Here is a 22,265-nt window from a genome sequence, read left to right on the forward strand (position 1 = left end):
ACAGAGTTAGGAGTGCAGTTGGCAACTGGGCTAAAAATGTCAGGAACAAAGTAAACTCAGCAGGGGTTGAAGGCAGGCCAGGGCTGGGCCTTCCAAGCATACAGCTCTGGGTAACTGCAGGTAGGAAGAGAACGCTCAGGTTGGCTGGGAGTAGCTGTGCATTACAGAGCCTTGCTGATGACTCTTGCCCTCAGACCTGGGCATAGGTCATCAGCTGGCATGAGAAACAAAGTGGCCAGAGTGCTTATGAGTATGCAGGTCAGAGGAGTCCGTGGCGCCCTCACTTGTGGAGTGAGGGCTCAGTAGCTCTAAATTGCCTACCAGTGTCTCCCAAACCAGCCGCAACAGTTTGATGTTCTACCCTGTGATGACTGAGTGTGCTGCTGCTATGGCTTATTTTATCTAATGGAGAGGAAAGGATGGTAGAGGACAGGGAGGTGACCCAGCCAACAGGTCTCAGAGAAAGCGTATGCTTGCTGCTGTTCACTAGTGTGCTTTGTAACTTTATGCCACCCGGGACTAGGCTGCAGCCCCAGTACAGTTGCTGCTGGTGCTGATCCCCCCTGGCACTGTGATCTACTAAGGGGTCCTTCCTCCTCCCTGGTAGGAGGTGGATGGTTTCTATGGAAGATGAGAGGCCACCGTGATCTGTATCCACTTTTCACCCATAGTTCTTGAGCCACTAGGACAAGGTGTGGGCCATGGTAAATAAGTCACCGGGTCTGGTCCACACTCATCTTTCTCCGGGGAACTTGAAAGCTTGCAACACTGACCTTAGGCTATTTGCAGCTATTTTTAACCACCTATCAGGGTCAAGAGAGAAGTACAAAGCACTGGAGAGATGGCTCTGTGGTTAAAGGGTCCTGGATGCTCTTGCAGAGGATCCAGATTCCGTTCCCAGCACCCACATGGCAGTTTAAAACCGTCCATAACTTAAGTCCTAGAAAATCTGATGCTGTCTTCTGGCCTCCACAATTAGACATTGCACATGTTGCATAATATGCATGTATACAGACAACACATATATATAAAGTTAACAAAAACCAACAATTCAACAATAAGCAGATAAAACACAAACAGGAAAGGGGGAAAATATCCGTATTTGCAAATGCTGCTTCTAAATGACTAGACTTCATCAGAAAAATAAAACTGACAAGCATTCTCAGCAAAGGGGCAGGATAAAGACCTCGGCAACATTCAAGAAAGCCACTAGAAGATGGGAAAGACCTCCATTCTTAAGGGCTGAAAGAATTAATATTGTGAAAATAGCAATCTTGGATTGGGTAATATAGCCTAATATTCATGAGGCCCAAGGTCTGATGTTTACCACTATAAACTGGCATGGTGCACATGCATGGCCCCAGCACTTGAGAGGCAGAGGCAGGAGAATTAGGACTTAGAAGGCTATCCTTGACTACTGAGTGAGTTTGAGGCCAGATTGAGATATAGTCTCGGAGGGAAGGAAGGAACCATATACCGTGTCAGGTATCTCCTAGTCTCGGAAGGAAGGAAGGAACCATATACCGTGTCAGGTATCTCCAGATTCACTGTAACCGCATCAAATTCAAGTCATTCTTAAAAATAATAAAAACTAGAAAAACATAAAAGACCCCAGACAACCAAAGTAATCTTGAACAAAAGGAATAAACCTGGGAGGACATTGCCTTATAGAGCTTGAAGTTATGTCACAGTCATCATAACAATCAGCATGGTATTAGCATTAAGCAGACTAATGGGACAAAAAAAAAAAAAGAAAAAGACCAAGATAGGAACTCACATCGATAGAGTCCCCTGATTCTACGAAGATGCCAAAAATGCACAAATGGTGCTGTGAAGCCTGGGCATCCACATGGTCAAGAATGAAACTAGATCTTATCTCACCCTGCACAGGAAAACATCAATTCCGAATAGACCAAGGACCTTCATGTAAGATGTGGAACTCAAACCTGTTAAGAAAATGTCGGGAAAATATTTCCAGATACAGGCATAGGCAAGGACTTTGTGAGCAGGACCCCTGCGGCTCAGTTGACAAGGCCAGCAAGTGATAAATTGGACCTCATGAAGCTAAAAGGCTTTTCTTTCTTTCTTTCTTTCTTTTTTTTTTTTTTGGTTTTGGTTTTGATTTTTTTCTGAGACAGGGTTTCTCTGTGAGCCCTGGCTGTCCTGGAACTCACTCTGTAGACCAGGCTGGTCTCGAACTCAGAAATCTGCCTGCCTCTGGCTCCCAGAGTGCTGGGATTACAGGCGGGTGCCACCACCGCCCGGCTAAAAGGCTTTTCTATACAGCAAAGGGAGCTTAACTTTAAGTGGAGAGGGCCAACAGGATTAAATAAATTTTGTCAGAGCAGAGAGGGTTAATATCTACAATACGCAAAGAACTTTAAAAAATGAACAATCAAGGATAATGAGAACTGTTCTGTCTCCACTACTCAGAGCGATGTAAGTCAGAGATCTCACTTCAGTTAGACAGTCATTAATGAAACAGCAAACGCCGACCTTAATGTGGACAAAAGGAACCCTTACACACTGCTGGTAAGAATCTAAACTAGTGTTTAGATGGAAGTTTCTCAACACTAGAAAGAGATCGCTGTGTACTGTGCTGCCCATGGGCTGCAAGTCAGACCATCTGAGACACATGCTCATCAGTGAGTGCTGCAGCACTAATCACAATAGCTAAGTTATGCCACCAACCTCCGGGTCCAACCCCAGGCAGGAAACAGATAGGGGTGAGAGAACGCACACTCACTGTACTTTCTTCAGCTATAAAAAATAGCAAAGTTTTGTACATTGGCAAAAAAAGCCAAATGCAACTGGAGACAATACCTTGAATTAAGCCAATCTCAGAAAAAAGGTGTCGTGTGTTTTTCTTGTTTGTGGCTCCTAAATTTCATATAGTCATACAAAATGAGGTACATAGACAATAAAATAGAAGTGAAGGAGACGGAAGGAGATTGATGGGAGAGAGAAAGGGCAGGCCGGGAGGAGGTGTGCTCAACACAATGTTTATCTGTTCATTTAATTTCAATTCAACAGGCCCAGAGCTAAGTGAACATGACAGCTTTATAAGGGGGTTTTACTCTTATCTGGGGAGATCTCCAGTGGACCTCCTATGGTTTCACCTTTCATTTTCTGTAACAGAAATTTTTTCTTTATAAACTTGGAAAATGAAATTGACCTACACATCATGCCTTTTTTCATAAGTCAGAGGTGGCCAGATGGTGGTGACACATGCCTTTAATCCCTGTACTTAGAAGGTAGAAGCAGGCAGATCTCTGAGTTTGAGGCTAGCCTGGTCTACAGAGGGAGCTCCAGGACAGCCAGTGCTACACAGAGAAACCCTGTCTCGAAAAACAAAGTCAAAAGTGAACACAAGGGCTCTTCCCAGCTCTGCCTGACCTGGATGAGGAAGTCTTCCGACCTGGAGTTAAGGCACTGCCTGAGAACTGCAACCACAGCCAATATCTGCAGTCTGAGAGCCTTCTTCCCACATCACACCAGAGCCAAGCAGGAGCTCTCCTTGTTGCCTGCTCTCTTAAGAGTTCACCTTCAGCTTGGAATGGTACCTGGTGAGGTTCCTGTAAAAGTCGCAGGACCAGTGGGGAAGACTAGGGCGAGTTCTTCCTGATGCTAGAACTGGCACTACACCAGACATGTCACACACAAACACACACACACACACACTTTCTGCAGTAACAGTGGAGCCTGGGATCATCTTAAGACTACCAACCTTCTCCTTCAGGCCTTTTCCATAAGAATTGGGCCAGTGGTTTCCAAACTAAGCAATTTGGAAGGTGAGGGTGGGGTGAATGGGGCTGGGGTAGTACACACCTTTAATCCCAGGCCTGGGGGTTGAGGGGCAGAAGCAAGTGGATTCTTGAGTTTAAGAACAACTTGGTCTACAGAGTGAGTTCCAGGACAACTATGGCTACACAGAGAAACCCTGTCTTGAAAAACAAAACAAAAAGCCAGATTTGGGGCTGGTGCTATTATGCCTGGTCCCTAAAACTCTAGAACCACTTCTGAAATCAGAGACATCCAAGACTCAGAAGACATGTGGTTCTTCTACTGTGAACTCTGATCCACTATTCAGTCATTTATTTTACATCTTTCAGAGTCCCCGCACAACTCTATATATCATTCCTTAAGGGCTAAACCACTAAAACCACTCCCTGGGAAACAAGCACAAGATAGCCCTCTACCAGGTCTCAGCTGCAGACTCCGTGCACTGCAATCCCAGCACTGGAAGGTGTGGTACTCAGTCTGATCAGGCTGGCCCAAGCTAGCAGCTCTACCAGCATCAGGAGCTCTTGGATTTTCGCTCTTTTCTGGCCCTAGAGGCCATGATTCTGAAGAAAAGCCCAGGAGCCAGAGTTCTGATGTAGACAGCCATGGACGGCAGAAAGTCAGCCAACAGAACATCTTTTTTCTTCTTCCCCACAGCATCAAAGACATCTTGGGCCACTTCTGCAGCGCTTCGGCCCTGGGCTGTGTTCTTGTCTAGAGCTACAGTAAACAAAAGAAAAAGAACCTAAGGATAAACAAGGAGGCATGAGGCCAACCAACTTCTCAGTCCCACCTGAGTTCCTCCCAGGAGATGATTATTACACTGAGAAAATGAAACATTTATGGTTCCGAGCAGGGAAATGGGGACAAGAGAGACACAGACAGGATGATAGACAGATATACCAGTTAGTGTGTGGAACCAAAGGGAGTGTGCCTGTTTGTTGTTCTGTTGCAGATGCCAAAATCAAACACAGATAGGCCTCAAAGTGGACTCCACCCCATCTAAAGAAGACTAGGGGCTGGAGAGATGACTCAGCAGTTAAGAGCACTTAGAACTCAGAGGTCCTGAGTTCAGTCCCAGCACCCACATGATGCTTACAACCATCTGTAATGGAATCTGATGCCCTTTCTGGAGTGCATGAAGACAGCACTCACATAAAAATACATAAATCTAAAATACCCAGAAAGCTTTCAGGCTTGGTGGCAGATGTTTACCCACTGAACCATCTGATCGGCCTGAAAGTCTTCTTGACTTTCAATGTTCTGCATCTGCAACAGCCAGTGACTGGGGGATATAGCCTATCATCTCTGTCCTGGCTGGTTCACAAGGCTATCAAGTGGGAGATGGTAGACCACTTGACCCCATGTGTACCCCTATGCACTGAGTCAGGAGTAAGCAGCTGTCTCAGTCCCCAGTGTCATGAAGAACTGGATGGGGAACAGATGGGACAGTTAGAAGGGTGTAGGCTAACAACACTGATGCTCCTTCCTTGCTGGTGATTTATCATCCTGCTAACAGAGCAGAACCAGGTGGCAGATGCCACCCAGAACCCGAGCTCCCTCCCTGGAATCTGTCCTCACTGTGTTCATCACAGAAGAATGGGAAGCTAAGAACTGGTTGAGCTGAATTTTCTAAAGTGGACAGGTTTGCAGCTGTCTGGCGCCTGTCTCTGTGACTTTCTGCAGAAAGGCTTGCTGTGGCCAAGGAGTTGATTCAGGCCTGGTTGGATGGATGCAAGACCTGCAGCAGCTGGGTAGCAGCAGCACACAGACACAGAGAACACATCCTAGGGTAGACGTCAGACTAGCTCCAAGCTCAGGAGCAAGGAAAGGCCGGCTGGCTCTAATAGTTCAGCACTCATGGACCAGCTGACCAAAGATGGAAGTTGACTGCTCTTTGTGTGTTCCTGTATGTACAAGCATGGGTCAGACTGCTCGGTCCATGTGCAGAACCTATGTTAGCTCAGCACTGCTCTGGCCGAGCAGGCTGGAGACTGACACTGCTGTACCTGACCCAGCCTCACCTGAACACTGCCCCTGAAACCAGCCACTTTCTAACGCCCTGCATAGGAGCCAGTTATGCCCCCTCCTTCCTCTGACCCCACCCCCCCACCCCACCCCTGCCCCCCATCAGCCCTGTGCTTGATTTACTTAGTCCTAATTATGATAATATTCCTTGGGCCTTGGGATCTGCAGATGAGCTAGTGGGAAGTTTGGGAAAATTTCAGCTAAGGGGGTTGAAGTCTCTACCTACTGAAGGTGGGGGTTGTTCTGGAGCTGAAGCTGTGATAAGGCCAAGGGGGAAACGCCAAGTACACAGCAGCCCACACCCCAGGAATCACTTAGGCCAGCAGAGTGCTGCTCTACGGTCAAGTTGTAGCTCTTAGTGATGAAGGAGAGAGGGTAGGCCTACCTCCATATCTGGAGCCATCGGCAGTGACAGCATTTACAGAGAGGTTGGTATGGATGTAGCCAGGGCTTATCACAGTCACCTTGATGTCAGCCTCTTCCATTTCTGCACGCAGACAGTCAAAGAATGCCTGGGTTGCATGCTTGGAAGCGGCATCTGTAGTTGTGGACAGAGGCAGAAAGTGTGCTGGTGTGGGTGCAGCGTTTAAGATTACAGCACTATAACAATGTTCACATCCTGATTTTGACAAGTGTTGTCTCCTTGTTCTTAGAAGACCCTAAGGTAATAGGAGTAAAGTGCCACCAGGCCTCAGCTTTCACCCTCCTCAGATAACTCAGAAAAGAAGTGATCTATATGGTGTGTGTGCTCGTGCATGTGCGTGTACACATATCTATAGATTCAGCCCTGCCGTGTGGGTCTATCTAGTCCTGGGGGGAGGCTCCGCAGTAACAGAACTGGATCCCACAGGAGCCTGCACAAGTTGTCCCAGTCTTTCTGACTGCTGAGCATGGCCCCAGGAGCCTCCCTCCTGCAGGGCTGTGTAGACTCAAGCCTGGTTCCAGCACTTGGAGGAAGCTGAGCCGGAGGCGGAGGCCCTTCCGTCCTCCAGCAGTAGCTCCCTGTCTGGTGCCAGGTTCTCAGAGACATGGAGACCCTGGAAACAGACCAGCATCTCCACGGAAAACCTATTTCCTCTAGTTTGGAGTCCTAAATGTCTTAGTCCTTGTCTGTGACTCCAGAGACAGCCTAAGGAGTGAGGAGGAGAAGTCCATATTGACAGCTGGGTCATGGGCTCATGGTCATGGTCATGCCAGAGCTCCCAGTTACAGCTGATCCGTCTTCTGGGCACCCAGTGCCACTCCCCAATGTGTATACTCTGCTGTGAAAGTCTCAGAAGTCTTACCAGCAGCAGGAGATAAGGCCAGCTCCCCCTCGTGATTGCTAAGAAGGCTGTTGTTAATCACTGGGTGAACCCCACTTCCCTAGGAAGCTGGCCAGACTCAACCTAGCAACGCTGGGCTTAATCATTCCTGATTACAGCATTTTGATTTATTTATTTATTTGTTTGTTTGTTTGTTTGTTTTTTCCTACAGAATCATATGATCAGCCTTAGGTAACTGTCCAAGGATATCAGGATTTAACATAATTGAGACAACAGAGAAATACCCACAGAAGCAGAAGGCTCCACTTCTTTTACATTACACAGCACATCTCACTGCGTCTTTGAATGGGCGCTGAGAGGCATGTATCATGTCGCAATGGGGAGTTTAAGACAGTTTAAGGTCTAAAGTTTAATGACATTAGGACACACATACCTAGAGCCAAAAGGCAGAACCGGGGTCCTGGCCTGGGAGAAAGAATACGTTTTTGTTTAAAGGCCAGTTGTCCTTTTCTGACTGAGTGTTGTCACTGTCCTTTCCAGGGGCCGAAACAGTTCAGCCCCTCCTCCATTGGGCTAGCCAGAATGAACTGGTCCTTGGACATGGACGGGCAAAGGCAGTCACCAAGTCACCAAGTCAGTGCTTCAGAGAATGACACATGTTTTTTTTTTTTTTTTAAAAAAAAAAAAAAAAGGCAGGGGAGCTGGAGAGATGGCTCAGTGGTTAAGATCACTGCTCTTCTAGAGGTCCTGAGTTCAATTCCCAGCAACCACATGGTGGCTCACAACCATCTGTAATGGGATCTGATGCTCTCTTCTGGTATGTCTGAAGAGAGCGATAGTGTACTTACATATGTTAAATTAATGTTAAAAAAAAATTGTGCTGTTACCTTTCACATTTGTTTTTTAAAGCCCCTCACCTCCTAAACTAGAAGCTACATTGTGTGTGTTTGTTTGCATGTGTATCAGGAGGGCAGCAAGTGAGAGGACAGTGAGTATGTGAACCAGAAGCCAACTGGGCGGTTTTCATGTTTGGTGTTGTATATTGTTTCTACTTCTTGGGGCTTATCTTAATATCCCTGTGAACACCTAGAAATATAATATCCACAGATATTCTGTCATAGATTACTATAGGTCAAAGCCTGAGGTAGGGATAGAGGGAGTCCCCAGTGTCTATGAAGTGGCTAAGTTAATTATGTATGTCACAGTCATTTAGTAAACTGTCCCTAACTTAAAAGGACCTATGTGCTCATCTAGTGACTGACCAAGTCAGAAACACTATGTGAAATGGGATCCCATTTCAGGTGCTTGATTTTATGTGGGAAAACACTGGAGCCATATGCCCTGGAGAGCTGAAGGGACTTCATTCAGTCCAGGGCTGCTGCAGGTCCTTCCTTCCCGGCTGAGTCGGCTCCATTTGTAAGGAAGGATAAGCAGATGGAGATGGGGATACCTGCCCAAGGCCACCTAAGAAAGAGGAGGAAACTGGGATTTGAACCAAGGTATGTGACTGCTTAAAATCCTCTGGTCACTGTTGTGGCAGCCTAACACTAGGGAGGCAGAGGCAGGTGGCTCTCTGAGTTCAAGAGCAGCCTGGTCTACATAGTGAGTTCCAGGACAACCAGGGCTATGTAGAAGGTCTATGTCTCAAAAAACAAAACAAATCAAAACAAAATAAAAAATTACAAAAAAATGTTCTAATGAAGTTGCTTCATTTCCACAGTGTATGAATCTAGCTGATAAACACACCATTTTGAGGGGTTTTTTTGTTGTTGTTTTGTGGGAGTGTTTTTCAAGACTAAGTTCTCTGTGTAGCACTGGCTGTTCTAGAGCTTGTTCTACAGATCAAGCTAGCCTTGAATTCACAGAGGTCTGTTTGTCTTTGCCTCCCAAGCACTGGGATTAAAGGCATGCACCACCACCGCCCGGAGAACACATCATTTTTATAATCAGAAACACATACAATAAAATGTTCTTGAAGGTAAAAGTACTCACATGCTGATCGAAAAGGAATGCTGATTTTGCCCTGGATGCTGCTGATGGCGACGATATGGCCCTGCTTCCTTTCTACCATGGAGGGTAGGAGCGCTGAGGGGACAGGGAAGAAAGTTAGCTTCTCTCAGTCACCATGCCTGGTGCTGCTGGAGGAGACCTAGAGTTTTCCATGGAGAACCATGGGGGGATGGAGGATGGTCTGATGGGAAGAACAGAACATAAACAGCAGAGTCCTCTGGTCCTACTGGGGGTGTGGCCTCTGATTTGAAGTCTGTACATCAAATTCTTGCCCTTGGTGGGTGCAGGTTCCATGGAGCAGAAATGCCAAGCTGCACCAACGAGACCAACAGTGATGTGATGTGAAGGCCCAGAACAGATACAGTACAACTATAAACCCAGAAAAGGCCAAAATCTAATGACCACACCTACTGCAGGGGGCAGAATGGACAGGAACAGGCAGTGTCTCAGTACAAAGAAGCAAGCGAGAGAAATAGGTATTCTAATGACTAATGTTCACATCTCTGATCCCAGGATGCCTACCTTTTGTTAGAGCAACAGGGCCAAAATAGTTTATTTCCATCACCTTCCGGTCCACATCCACTATGGTGTCACTAATGGTACCGCGGTAGCTGATCCCAGCATTATTGATGAGAACGTCCACATAGCCAAAGCACTGCAGGATCTCAGCTGCTGCTGCAGCAACAGCACCAGGATCTGTGAGGTCAAAGGTCACCAAGAAGGGTTGGTGTGTCTGTCCCTGGTTAACACAAAACACAAAATGCGCCTTATGAATGACAGCCACATTCCTACTCTTCAGAGTTCTGGGACTGTCTCACTTGGCACAAATGCTCTAGGCTGTGGCACCCCTCATATGTGGCAACATATGAAGTCCCTGCCAGATGTGACCACAGGCTTTTTTTTACCTTTAACAGCCAGACTGTGAACCCCACAGGGTGGTGTCACATGTGCTATAAACTTATACAGTGCATTGAGTTATTAACAATAGCTGCCTCTGCTGCTCCACACTGTACATCATGATGCCACTGAAGCTGTCAGTGCACAGGCCCAGTCCTTCCCGCATTGTTACTTCCATGTTCATGAAATGCTATTCATCTATTCCTGGCATGCCTAGCACTGGGACACAGCAAAAAAAAGAGGCCAGATATGGCTCCTGACCCAGTCTGGAGGGGTGGACATTTAACCTCTATGATCACAAAGAATGCTGCAAAATGCCAGATGCTAGAGAAACCCACACAGCACAGTTGTGCAGCTTGTTGAGAGCTGGCAGTGAGGGAGAGGCAAAGAGGGCAGAACGGGAAGCTCCAGGAACCCTGTGAAGTGACTTGAAGCTCCAGGTTACTGGACGTAACCTCCAAGAGCGCACTTTGCTGATAAATCACAGTTAGCAGCGGTAGATTGCAGCCACTGGGCTTCTGTAGCTGCTGCCACCACAACCTGACAGGTACCTATGGGAAAGGCAGTCAATCTTTCTGGTGCAGCTTGTGGGACTCAGGGCAGGCAAGGAGGACCTTAGCTTCCAAATACTGCCAACCTGCTGCCCATTTCTGAGGTATGGCATGAAGCAAGTGTCAACCGCTAAAACAGATGCCAGGAGACTGCTCTGAAGTACTAAAATTATAAATAAATCTCTGGCTGGGCAGTGGTGGCGCACACCTGTGATCCCAGCACTTGGGAGGCAGAGGCAGGTGGATTTCTGAGTTCAAGGCCAGCCTGGTCTACAGAGTGAGTTCCAGGACAGCCAGGGCTACACAGAGAAACCCTGTCTCGAAAAAATCAAAAAACAAACAAAAAAACAACCTAAGAAATGTAGAGCTCTGGGTAGCATTTAAATATGTAATAGCCAACCAAAGACATGAGTCAGCACATCTCAGTTCCACACAACTAAATCAGTGGTTCTCAACCTGGGGCAATCAAAGGACACTATCACAAGTCACTTAAGACCATCAGAAGACACAGGTATTTATGATTCATAACAGTAGCAAAATTACAGCTATAGAAGTAGCAATGAAAATAATTTGTTGGTTGGGGGGTAATCACTGTCCAGCCAGAGAACTATTACAAGGTCTCAGCATTAGAATGTTTGAGAACCACTGAACTAGATAAACTAGTGACCCACACTGCAATAATTTATAATCAAATAATCAAAAGACAAAGGAAGTCTTAGGAACAGCACCAAGAACAACTCCTTACATACGCGTCCTCAGTAAGAATAGCCCATGAGCAGGGTGGTGGTGGTGCACTCCTGTAATCTCACTTCTTGGGAGGCAGAGGCACGTGGATTTCTGAGTTCGAGGCCAGCCTGGTCTACAAAGTGAGTTCCAGGACAGCCAAGGCTACACAGAGAAACTCTGTCTCAAAAAACCAGGGGAAAAAAAAAAAAAAAAAAAAGAATAGCAGCCCATGGTTCATCAGAAACCCTGAATGCTAAAATGCAGGTTGATATATTCAAACGTTATTTTTTTAAAAAGAAAAAAACCCAACTAAACAGCATATAGTATAACAGCCCTTCAAAAGTAAAGGAGAGATTAAGACATTCCCAGACAACAGCTAGAGGAGTCCAGTTAATCCCTCAGGGCTGAACTGACAAGAAGTCAGACAGTAACTCAAACACATGAGAAAGGGCCAAAATGAGGCTGAGTTGACAGTGCTTGCCCAGTAGTGGCCGGTGGCAACATGGGGGTGTAAATGTGCTTGGAGCCTGCTGCTTGCCAGTACAATGTGATCACTTGGACAGACAGATGGATGGATGGATGGATGATTAATGAATAGATAGATAATAGACAGATGGATGGATGGATGATTGGTGGATGGATGGACAGATGGATGGATTGGTGAATAGGTGGATGGATGGATGGATTGGTGAATAGGTGGGTGGGTGGATGGATTGGTGAATAGGTGGATGGATGGATGGATTGGTGAATAGGTGGGTGGGTGGATGGATTGGTGAATAGGTGGGTGGGTGGATGGATGGATGGATGGATGGATGGATGGATGGATGGATTGGTGAATAGGTGGATGGATGGATGGATTGGTGAATAGGTGGGTGGATGGATGGATGGATGGATGGATGGATGGATGGATGGATGGATTGGTGAATAGGTGGATGGATGGATAGATGAATGGATGGATGGATGGATGGATGGATGGATGGATGGATGGATTGGTGAATAGGTGGATCAACGGATGGATGGATGGATGGATGGATGGATGGATGGATGGATGGATGGATGGATGGATTGGTGAATAGGTGGATGGATGGATGGATGGATGGATGGATGGATGGATAGATGGATGGATGGATGGATTGGTGAATAGGTGGATGGATGGATGGATGGATGGATGGATGGATGGATGGATTGGTGAATAGGTGGATCAACGGATGGATGGATGGATGGATGGATGGATGGATGGATGGATGGATGGATGGATTGGTGAATAGGTGGATGGATGGATGGATGCTTGTAGCTCAGCAGTCCTTGAGTAGGCTAGTGTGGCCCACAGCAGTTCTTCCTCCCTCCCTTACAGAATCCTGGTTGTGGGCTCACCTGAGAAGAACCAGCAAGTTCACGGGTGAGCTCCTCGAGGGCCGTCACATTTCGTCCACAGAGCACCAGTTTAGCCCCCGCAGCGTGGAAGACTTTGGCACATTCTAAGAGAAAAAAAAAAAAGAACCCTGAGAGTTGAAATTCTCCGGGGCCATTTTCCTCCAGGCAGTTCAGTTCAAAGTCACCCTGCACAAGGCCTGCTCCCACATACTTGACATGTATGTGTAGAGCAGTGTGGACCTGGGAGGTAACATGAGCTCAAGTGTGGGACTTGCATCCAGGTGTGACACACATTTGTAAGACAGAGAAAGGCAGGAAGGCGGACAGGCTTGTGAATGCAATGCTCAGGCTTGCCGTGGTGTTCTTAGACAACCCTGAGCAACCCTGTAGGTGTCAACTCTCCGGTAGTTGAAGAAGCCCGGCAAACCTAAGCAGATTGAGATCCACAGGCGGGAAACCCACCCTGACAAGCAATCCACCCCCACAAGTGGTGCCAGTCCTCCTGTGGCTGTGGTCCCTGGACCCAGGTTCCAACACTACCAGTACTGCTCTCCAGACCACTGATGCAACTGGCAGATAGACATGCACAGTGCTTTGGGAAATCAGAGAGGCTGGGGGCCCTTCAAAGGGTAGGAGCTGGAGGCAGGGATGGTATACAGAGCACTTAAGAGGCCATGGACGGTGATGCTGAGCCTAAGGTCTTGCTGGCTGAAAAGTTCAGGCAGCAAAGTTAAGTAGGGGAAAAGCAGAGAGCGCCTCTTGCTCCTTGTTCACTGTCCCAAAGCATGTCCTAGCAGACTCCCAGTCCCTGACAGGGGGCGGCCGGTGCTCCAGAGAGTGGACTTGAGCTAGGTCTGTGGACAGCTCTAGACTTCCTGTGCTTAGGGATTGGCTCTATGATAGTCACCTAAGTTACAATGTTTCTCTCCTTCCCTTTTTCACTGCAAATAGTACTTAAAGCAAAGGGAGGTAATTGCTTAATGGGTAAAGCACTATGAAGTATTTTTAATACCCGTCTTTGATACTTTAATCTTTTTCTGATTTTTTTTTTTTCTGTTTTGTTTTCAAACATGATCTCATATATCCCAGTAGCCTAGTCTGTCTTTCAGATTCACCATGATGGCCTTGAGCTCTTGGTCCTCCTACCTCTATCATCCAAGTGTTAGGATACAGGGAAGCACTACCTTGCCTGGCTAATACTTTTAACATTTCCAAACTGCTCTTCAAAAATGTTCTACAAACTAATGAGCTGGCAGAAGTGTAAATAAACCAGGTCATTGACTGTATCTTCTCAGGTCACATGGGCCCTAGACTAACCACAGTTCTCAGAACCAATCCTCGAGGCTCAGGTGGTATAGTGGCTTCTTAGGCCCCATGGCTCACAGATGGGACCAGCCTGCCTTGCAGGGCAGGGCAGCCTCTGAAAGCCATCACCAAAGGGTTGGCAAGAAATGCAGCTGCCAGTTGCTTTCCTGAGAAGGGGCAGGGTCAAAGGGCTGCGGAGTTTACTTTGTTATGAACAACCCTTCCCTCACACAAGAGTCAGAGGGCAGGAGAAATATAATGACCTTCAAAAAGGAGAGAGGTGCTAGTCAACTGAGCGGCTCATGGGACAAAGAGGTACCTGTGTGGCCATTCCTTCGGCCTCCTGCACAGCATTCCCCGGCACATCAGGCCAGCCCTCACACAGCCTTCGAGAAGGAGGTGCTAGGCGGACTGCACTTTCAGGGCTGCTGTAATTTCTGAAGGAAGTCCAACACTGCCGTTCACTGGCTCACAAGAAGGAGGGCAGATGAGGGAAGGACAGACGGCTTCTACACATCCCGGGAGACCTCCAAAGCAAACTGCAAAGGTCCCCACCAGGCGGGTGGGGACTGTGCAGACTAGCGGCCAGCACACCTGAGGCTACCTAGACCTGTCCAGCTGGCTTCCTAATCATCCCACAGGTCAGAAGCTTGGGCCCTGCTGGTTTCCTCACCCCGTTTTGTCCTGTCCTGACCAAAAGTGAGGAGTCATACTGGTGTAAAGCTAGAAAATGGTCTCCTAGATTCTAAATGAACTTTGCCTCATAGAGATGTCTAAAAGGGAGAAAATTTTAACCAGGTTAAGGAGTGACGGAAGGAGAACAGGGTGGAAGGATTCCACTCTCACTTCTTGAAAAAGCTGATCCAGGAAGGCAGGAGGGCGGGCCGAGGGAAAAGGCCGGCTGCTACCTATGGCTGCACAGTCCTCAGCACTGCCGGCCTGCCTGCTGTAAACCGTGCTTCAGGCTGACAGAAGGTGGCACCCAGAACATTCTGGACATTTAGTCAGTGTTGTACCAGGACAAGGTCATGTAGCTTAAATGCACAAACAGAAGACAAACTTTGAGATCAGTCTGTCTGGAAAGTCACTTGTAACCCTGACACGGCAGGAAGGACCGCATGGACACTCCTAGTAGATGCTAGTGGACAGCAGTCTAACCTGGCAGCATCTCGGGACGTGCCATCTCTAAGGCTCTGTCGCTCCTGGATGGGCTCCTGCTGCTAAGGCTTTAAGTGGGGCAGATTGTAAGCACACCCACCGGAGCACACAAAAGCACACCATGCACTGTGCTCAGATGGGCTTCCTCAACCACATTTTCTGTTTCCTTCAGAGAGGCCGGTATTGGGAGAGCACGTGCAGACAATAAAGACAGTGCCCCAGTGCCCGGCACGCCCTCACGTCCTGCACGCCCACATGTCCCCCACCCGCAGTGCGTCATTCCAATGTAGCCGGCTGTCATTTTTCAAGGACTTTAAATTTTGTTCTTCTCAAGCTGGGCGTGGTATGGTGACACACCCCTGTAATCTCAGCACCCAGAGAGCAGAGGCCAGAGGACTGTCACAAGTTCAAAGCCAACATGCTCTGCTCTATAGAGCAGGTTCTTAGTCAGTCAGGGCTTCACAGTAAGACCCTGTCTGAAAAAAAAGTGAAAAATAAACAATCAACAAGCTTCCTCGTTGTGGAGATCTAAGCAGCTGCTAATCAGCCTATTTATAGTAGCTGGGAAGGTTGGAGCCCTGACCAATGGCACAGGGCCTGGCATAGCTGTGCTTTAAAACGTCAAAGCTCCAACAGAAGATGCGAGCCCTCAGAGACTTTGCCTACCAGCACAGTGTCAGGGGACAAGGGAGCCCCAGTCCTCCCCAGGTCCCCTGGCACACTACAGGCCTGACTTCATGCCTGTAACATCCACCTTCCCACACCTTTTACCACTTTTCTGCCCCTACCCGCGGGTGCATCTGTTATATCCCTATGGCCCACACATTCCCACAGCCCCAGCTGTGGCTCTAGGATTGACTCCAACCTGGGTTCGGCTCCAGGCTCTGCAGCTGCTGCAGCAAGTCCTAGATCTAGTCACAGTGCCTGGACGCCATCCGTTAGGAACACACTGCTGAGGTCGGCCTACTCAGCAGTTACTGAGGCAAGAGCAGCAGCCCAGGGCTTGAGCTTCCTCCCAGGATCGGCACTGGAGCCCCAGGGAGCTGCTGGGCTGTGCAGGGCAAAGCCTGAAGGAAGAGAGCAGGACACTCCACACAGCAGGACGCTCTACACAACAGGTCTGACATGACCTCTGTCTGGGCCGCAGGAGTCAATGACAGAGCTCCTGCACAGCAAAGGGCTGAGCCTGCATCCAGCACACTTTCCCTGAGCCTCGGAGGCTGAAGGGCAATGGACTGATTTGAAAGGCCTGGGTGAGGGAAGCAGGGCTTTCATGGAGCTGACCTCTGACCCTGCTAAGTTCCTGATGGGGAAGAGGAAAAGCATGAAAGCCAAGCCCCAAACCGAAGGCCAGTGTCTCAACTGAACCCAGGGGAAGGTCAAAACACCTTCGCTCCGACTTCTCTGTACCTGAAAATGCCTCTCAACAAGCAGCTGAGCTGAGGAACGCCACTGCTTTCCAGAAGTAGCCTCTTCACTTGCTTTCACCCCCACAGACTTTCTCACTGCTCACATGGGCAGGACCCTGCTGCACGCGTGGCCTGTGAGCCTGCGAAGCCTGTGGACCCCACTCCCAGCATCACTCACAGAGCCACCCCATGACTCACCTCTGCCGAGACCCGAGGTGGCCCCTGTAATGACCACCACCGCATTCCTCAGATAGGCCTTGGAGCGGATCCGCTGTAGCAGGCGGAAGAGGCTGAAAATCCCCAGGCAGCCAAACAGCAGGGGCAGGATGGTCGTCTGGGTGACCAAGTCCATGACCCTCTCCTTCAGCATACCCTTCCTGGAAGAATGAAACCAAGTCACTGGGGACAGAGTAGGAGACTTGGGGATTAGCCAAAGTCCCCCCCCCCCAACCCAGATTAGCAGATCCCACTCCTGCTTTTCCATACAATGAACTAGGGCCAGGATGGGAGGGGCCTGGGGCTCAACCCAGCTAAGTTGAGGACTTGGGGAAATTTTCTTCTCACTACAATCCCAGCTTCTTGTACCCAGCAAGGCTCAGGTTAGAACAACCCTGCCTTATCCAAATGGCCCAGGAGCTGATCACGTCCCGTATTACAAGAAAGTGGGTGGGTAAGGCCCCTGCTCAGGGAAGGACATCCGAGCTCAGGCTCAGGGACAAGGACGGGAAAACACTCCGAACTCCCTCTCATGGCCTCTCAAGATCACAGCCAAGTCTCTGCTGCATGTCAAAGGTGGGACTGAGCCACAGCTACACCCCACAACCACAAGGGCAAAGCATCAGGAGTGACTCAGAGGTTCCAGAAACTTACAGACCCTGAACGTGGTGCAGCACCAGCACAGAGCCCCGAAGAACCATCTTTTGTCTAGCCTGGTGGGTACAACTCCCACCCGTCACTTCCAATTTGGCCTCTGACCTCTCCCCTCAGGTCTGTTCACAGGAGGATGAATTAGCTTTGTACATGATCCAGGGATGCAGCTGCACGTAGCCGTAGCCGCCTCAGGCAGAGCCGTGTCAGACCATAGAAAGTCACTTAGCAACAAACAAATTCTAAACAAGACCTTGGGAATACTGGGTTTTTCCAAATTGGGGAAAAAAAAAAACAACTCACTAAATAAATAAGATTCAATAAAGTTTAATTTTTATACCTGTGTAATTAAATTAACAAACAGGACAAAATTTATCACATACACAAAAAAATCTCATATGCGTGCCACAGAAACCGTCTCAAGGCCAGGGCTGCAAGGAGCAGGTTGCCCCACCCGGCAGGAAGCGGGGAAAGAGCAGAGCTTCTCAGCGAGAGCCCCAGAAAGCTCGGAAGACTTCACCAGGATGTAAAAAGAGAAAAGGCCACAGGCCATCACCATCCCGCACCCTTGGGATTCTTTACTTCTCTAGCCTGGGCAGTTTGAATAAGAACGCCCCCCAGAGGCTCTTGGCTGAGTAACTGCTAGAACCACTTGGAGTGGATTAGGATATGGTCTTACAGGGAGGTGTGTCAATGGGGGCCTGCTTAGGGATCAAGACGTGAGATCTCAGCTCATCCTGCAGCCCAGCTCGGCAGTGGACTCTAGAGCCCTTTGGAGCTGTGAACCCAATTAAATGCTTTCTTTTGAAAGTTGCCTCGGTCACTGTGTTTTGTCCCAGAATAGGAAAGTTACTAAGACTGAGGCTGGTGGAAGCGAGTGCGCTACTGCTGGAAACTCTCTCGCTGTGATGGGTTTTGGAGATATGTGGAAAACTTTGGCATGTTACACTGGGATATTAGAAAATGTACACTCAAGAAGCCAGGCGTGTGGCAGGGGAGTCCCCACAGGCCAGCAGGGGAAACTGGGAAGGTGAAGCCTGCTACACTGGAGATGCTAAGCTGTGAGAGATGCCAGAACCATGAGCCATCTGCCAGGGAGAGCTGCACCCAGGGAGCGGGATCGGCCCGAGAGAGAAGCGTAGTGCAAGCAGCAAGGCCAGAGCGTGGAGGTGTCCAAGCCTTTGACGTCAGACACGGAACTACAGGATTTGGTGTTTCTCACTGTGCCCCTATTCCTCTTTTTTTGAAATGGTAACATACAGCCTGTGCTATTGTATGTTAGAAATATGTAACTTGCCTTTTGATTTTACAGGGGGTTACAATTAAGAAATTGATTACCTTGAGTTTCAGAAGAGACTTTGGACTTTTAAACAGTACTGAGCACTGAGTCCAGCCTTTGAAGCTGGATTAAATGCATTGTGTATTAAGATGTGGCTGCAGCCTGTGGAGCCAGGGAGCAGACTTGAGGTCTGAATGAGAACGGCCCCACAGACTCATGCTTGTGGAACTGTTTGGGCAAGATTAGCCATGGCCTTGTTCTGTAGGTGACTGGGGCAGGCTTTGAGGTTTCAAAAAACTTGTGTTTGTTCTGCTTCCTGTCGTAGATGGAGATGCAAGCGCTCAACTGCTCCTGCTGCCAGGCCTCTGCTCTGCCATCATGGGCTCTACCCTTTGCAACTGTAAGCACAACTGAATGCTTTCTTTCTAAGTTGCCTTGGTCATGTTCTGTCACAGCAATAGAGAAGTAACTATGGCACATTCTACCCAGGACAAACATTGTGCAGGACTAACAGGACTCATCCTCAGCCCATGCCACTGTCTGTGAGGAGTGTCCACAGCTGCACTCTTTCGGTCTGTCAAGCCATGTCGGAGGCAGACACACAATTGCCACACCAACCCCAGTAGATTCTGTGTGACAAAAAAGTTCCACAGGCTGAGGCATTTGACTCTGAAGGCAAGGAAGTCTCCTGGGAAGGCTGTGGAACTCTCCAGTTGGAGGATAATTCTGAGCCCGTAGTTCTCAAAAGCAGTTTACTCTAAATTTCCTCTTTTCCTCTCTTCACAAGGGTATCCTAATGGCCCGGCCATAATCCATTATTTGAAGTAGAGTCCCTGACCAGCAAACTCTTTTTTAAGAACTGCAACGCTTTGCCTCATAGTCATTTACATAATTACAACCTTCCAACAACATGCAGGTTTATATGGCTATGTGTATGTAGATGAGGGTGGCTCTGACACTGGAAAGCATTGATTAAGTCAAGAAGCTTTTACAAGGTAAAAGCTAAGCCGGGTGGTGGTGGTGGTGGTGGTGGTGGTGGTGGTGGTGGTGGTGGTGGTGGTGGTGGTGGTGGTGGTGGTGGTGGTGGCTGCGGCGGCGCACGCCTTTAATCCCAGCACTTGGGAGGCAGAAGCAAGAGGATTTCTGAGTTCGAGGCCAGCCTGGTCTACAAAGTGAGTTCCAGGACAGCCAGAGAAACCCTGTCTGGGGGGGGGGGGCGGGGGGAAACAAGGTAAAAGCTAAATGTTAGATAAGAATTTCTCACAAAAACTCATTAAGACCCAGGGGGTATAAGAAACTTCAAACTCTTTGAAGGTTTACTGTTAACTACAAGTGACTCTGTATTCTAATCAGAAAGAATGATGCTATCTGTAAATTGATCCTCTGAATCTGTCACATGAGAAACATTGTACCTGATTGATTTTGCATTTCCTTGTGCCAAATGGTTATGATAATTGTGCCTGCCTCACAGGCTACATCTTTTGAAATGGTAATACCAACTCTTTGTGTATAAAAATCCTTACTTTAGAGCTTCTAAATACATTCAGATTCAAGACGCCTCTGTCAGTGGTTGTTTCTGTATGTCATCTCCTGGAACCTGTGCCTTTTCCTGAAATCCAAAGTCCACCCGCCCTCGGATCTGAATCTTTTGAGACCATCCACGGCACACAATAAATTAAACATCAGGGCCAACGCTCCACACTAACTCAGTACAACCATCATAGGAAGAAACATTCACAGAGTAAGCCACTTTACTGATGACCTGGGCTCAATTATGACATAATCTTCCTAAATAAGTGAAAATGTTCATAGTCTGTGCTACATACTTTTAAGGAAGACTGAGAAAATGCCTCCATTAAGATCCAGTTGGAAGGCATTTTCTTTATTAGTTATTTATGAGGGAGAATCCAGTGCAATGTGGGTGGTACCAACCCTGGGCAAGTATTCCTGAGTTCTATAAGAAAGCTGGTTGTGCAAGTCAGGGGAAACAAGCTAGTAAGGAGCACCCCTCCAGGCCCTCTGCACCAGCTCCCACCTCCAGGTTCCTGCCCTGGCTTCCTTCAATGATGGACTATCAGTGGACATGTAAGCCAAATAACCTCTTTCCTCCCCAAGGTGCTTTTGGTCATGGTGTTTCATCACAGCGATAATAACCCTAGCTAAGCCACGTTTATTTTCCCAATACTCAAATATCCACTTTATGCTGCAGTACACATATGCACACCTGTGCCGCTTAGACGCTTCAGGCCTCTGCAAGAACCGGAGGAACAAGCCAAGAGGGGTGCGTATGGGGAATCCTACTGAAAAGTTAAAGGGATTTTTTGTCAAGCAATCATATTTTCAGATTAGGAAATAAATCTTGTATACCAAGCAAGGTCAAAGATAAGCCTGTTGTCCTTCAAAATGGCGTACAAGAGGGCTTAAATTCACTTATAAATAGTGTATTTTCTCATCCAAATGCTTATTAGCTTCTAGTTCAGGGTGTGGCCAAATCATGAGCCAGGAAGGCAAGAACACTATACAAAGGAGTCAGATCTCAACACTCAGGAGGCAGAGGCAGTGGGATCTCTGTGAGTCTGAGGCCAGCCTAGTCTACATAGTGAGAGCCTGTCTCAAAAACAAAAATTAAAAAGAAAACACCAAAGCCAACTTGACCAGTGTTCTTACTTTAGGGAGACTTGCTTTGCTCACATTTCCAGCTATCAGCTGGTAGGAAAGGGGGAGAGACTATTCCCAGGGCTGTCTGACGATGGTGGGATGCAGAACAGGAAACGGGAGAGCTCCCTGGACAGGAAGTGCAGAGCACAGACCCTCCAGAGTGAGGATGTGCCACCTACACATGGAACATGTACACCTGTCACAGCCACTTACCTGTCAGGGAGGGACCTAGGGCCTGAACTGGCACTAATGAGCCAGATAAATTGGCATAAGGAAGTGACAGAGCCGGGCCTCACAGGCTAAGGCTGCCTGCTTGTATTTTCACACACTATGAGATTAGTAAATTCTAGGCCAACAGTAAGTGCCTGGGCAACCCCCTGAGGTGTTCCCCAGGCCAGGCAGCCAGTCATGAGCTCTCACACTCAGCTGCTCTTTTCCTCTTCCACCAAGAGGTGTCGTGGCAATGGCTTAAAGAATACCAACAGATATAAACCATGTCACCCATGATGATATTACTCCTTTCAATTACTTTCGACAAAGTTCATCATTGTAAGTCAGAGATGCAATCTGTTCCCAAGATTCCTTTATTCTTTAAAGTAATGTTTTCAGATTCAAATCATCAGTAAGAACAAGTAGGTGTAATCTGATCAGAAACTATGCACAGAAATTAAACATCTAAATCTAAAAATCATAAGACAGGTCCTAAGAACTCTCCAGGGCACAGGGAGAAATTGGTCCAGGTCTGTAAAGAGGAAATCATGCAATACTAAGCCACACTAGAAGCAAACAGGGCCAAAGGGCAGACAGGGCTCCAATGCAAGACTAAAATTTATCTGAAGAAATCTGAAATTTCCTATCGATTTTCCAAAAGTCTGAGCAGGGCCAGTTATAATGATGCACAGTTGTAATGCCAGCACTCAAGGCAAAAGCAGAAGGAATGACCAATAAGTACCAG

General features: G+C 47.9%; 1 protein-coding gene across 6 annotated transcripts in view; it reads right to left on the bottom strand.

Annotated features, from left to right (window-relative positions):
* Positions 1-2,986: 2,986 nt before the first annotated feature.
* Dhrs7b (dehydrogenase/reductase 7B) overlaps positions 2,987-22,265 on the bottom strand; it is a 35,671-nt gene continuing 16,392 nt past the window's right edge. For all 6 annotated transcript variants that reach the window (XM_052197131.1, XM_052197134.1, XM_052197135.1 and 3 more), the window contains 6 exons: positions 16,705-16,883; positions 12,635-12,738; positions 9,609-9,825; positions 9,069-9,161; positions 6,197-6,349; positions 2,987-4,503 (listed from right to left, as the gene is read on the bottom strand). In XM_052197131.1, coding sequence (XP_052053091.1) covers positions 4,298-4,503; positions 6,197-6,349; positions 9,069-9,161; positions 9,609-9,825; positions 12,635-12,738; positions 16,705-16,883 — 952 coding nt within the window. In that variant the 3' untranslated portion in view covers positions 2,987-4,297. The remainder of the gene's footprint in view (positions 4,504-6,196; positions 6,350-9,068; positions 9,162-9,608; positions 9,826-12,634; positions 12,739-16,704; positions 16,884-22,265) is intronic.

This window comes from Apodemus sylvaticus, chromosome 10 (genome assembly GCF_947179515.1).
Source record: "Apodemus sylvaticus chromosome 10, mApoSyl1.1, whole genome shotgun sequence".
Lineage (NCBI taxonomy): Eukaryota > Metazoa > Chordata > Mammalia > Rodentia > Muridae > Apodemus > Apodemus sylvaticus.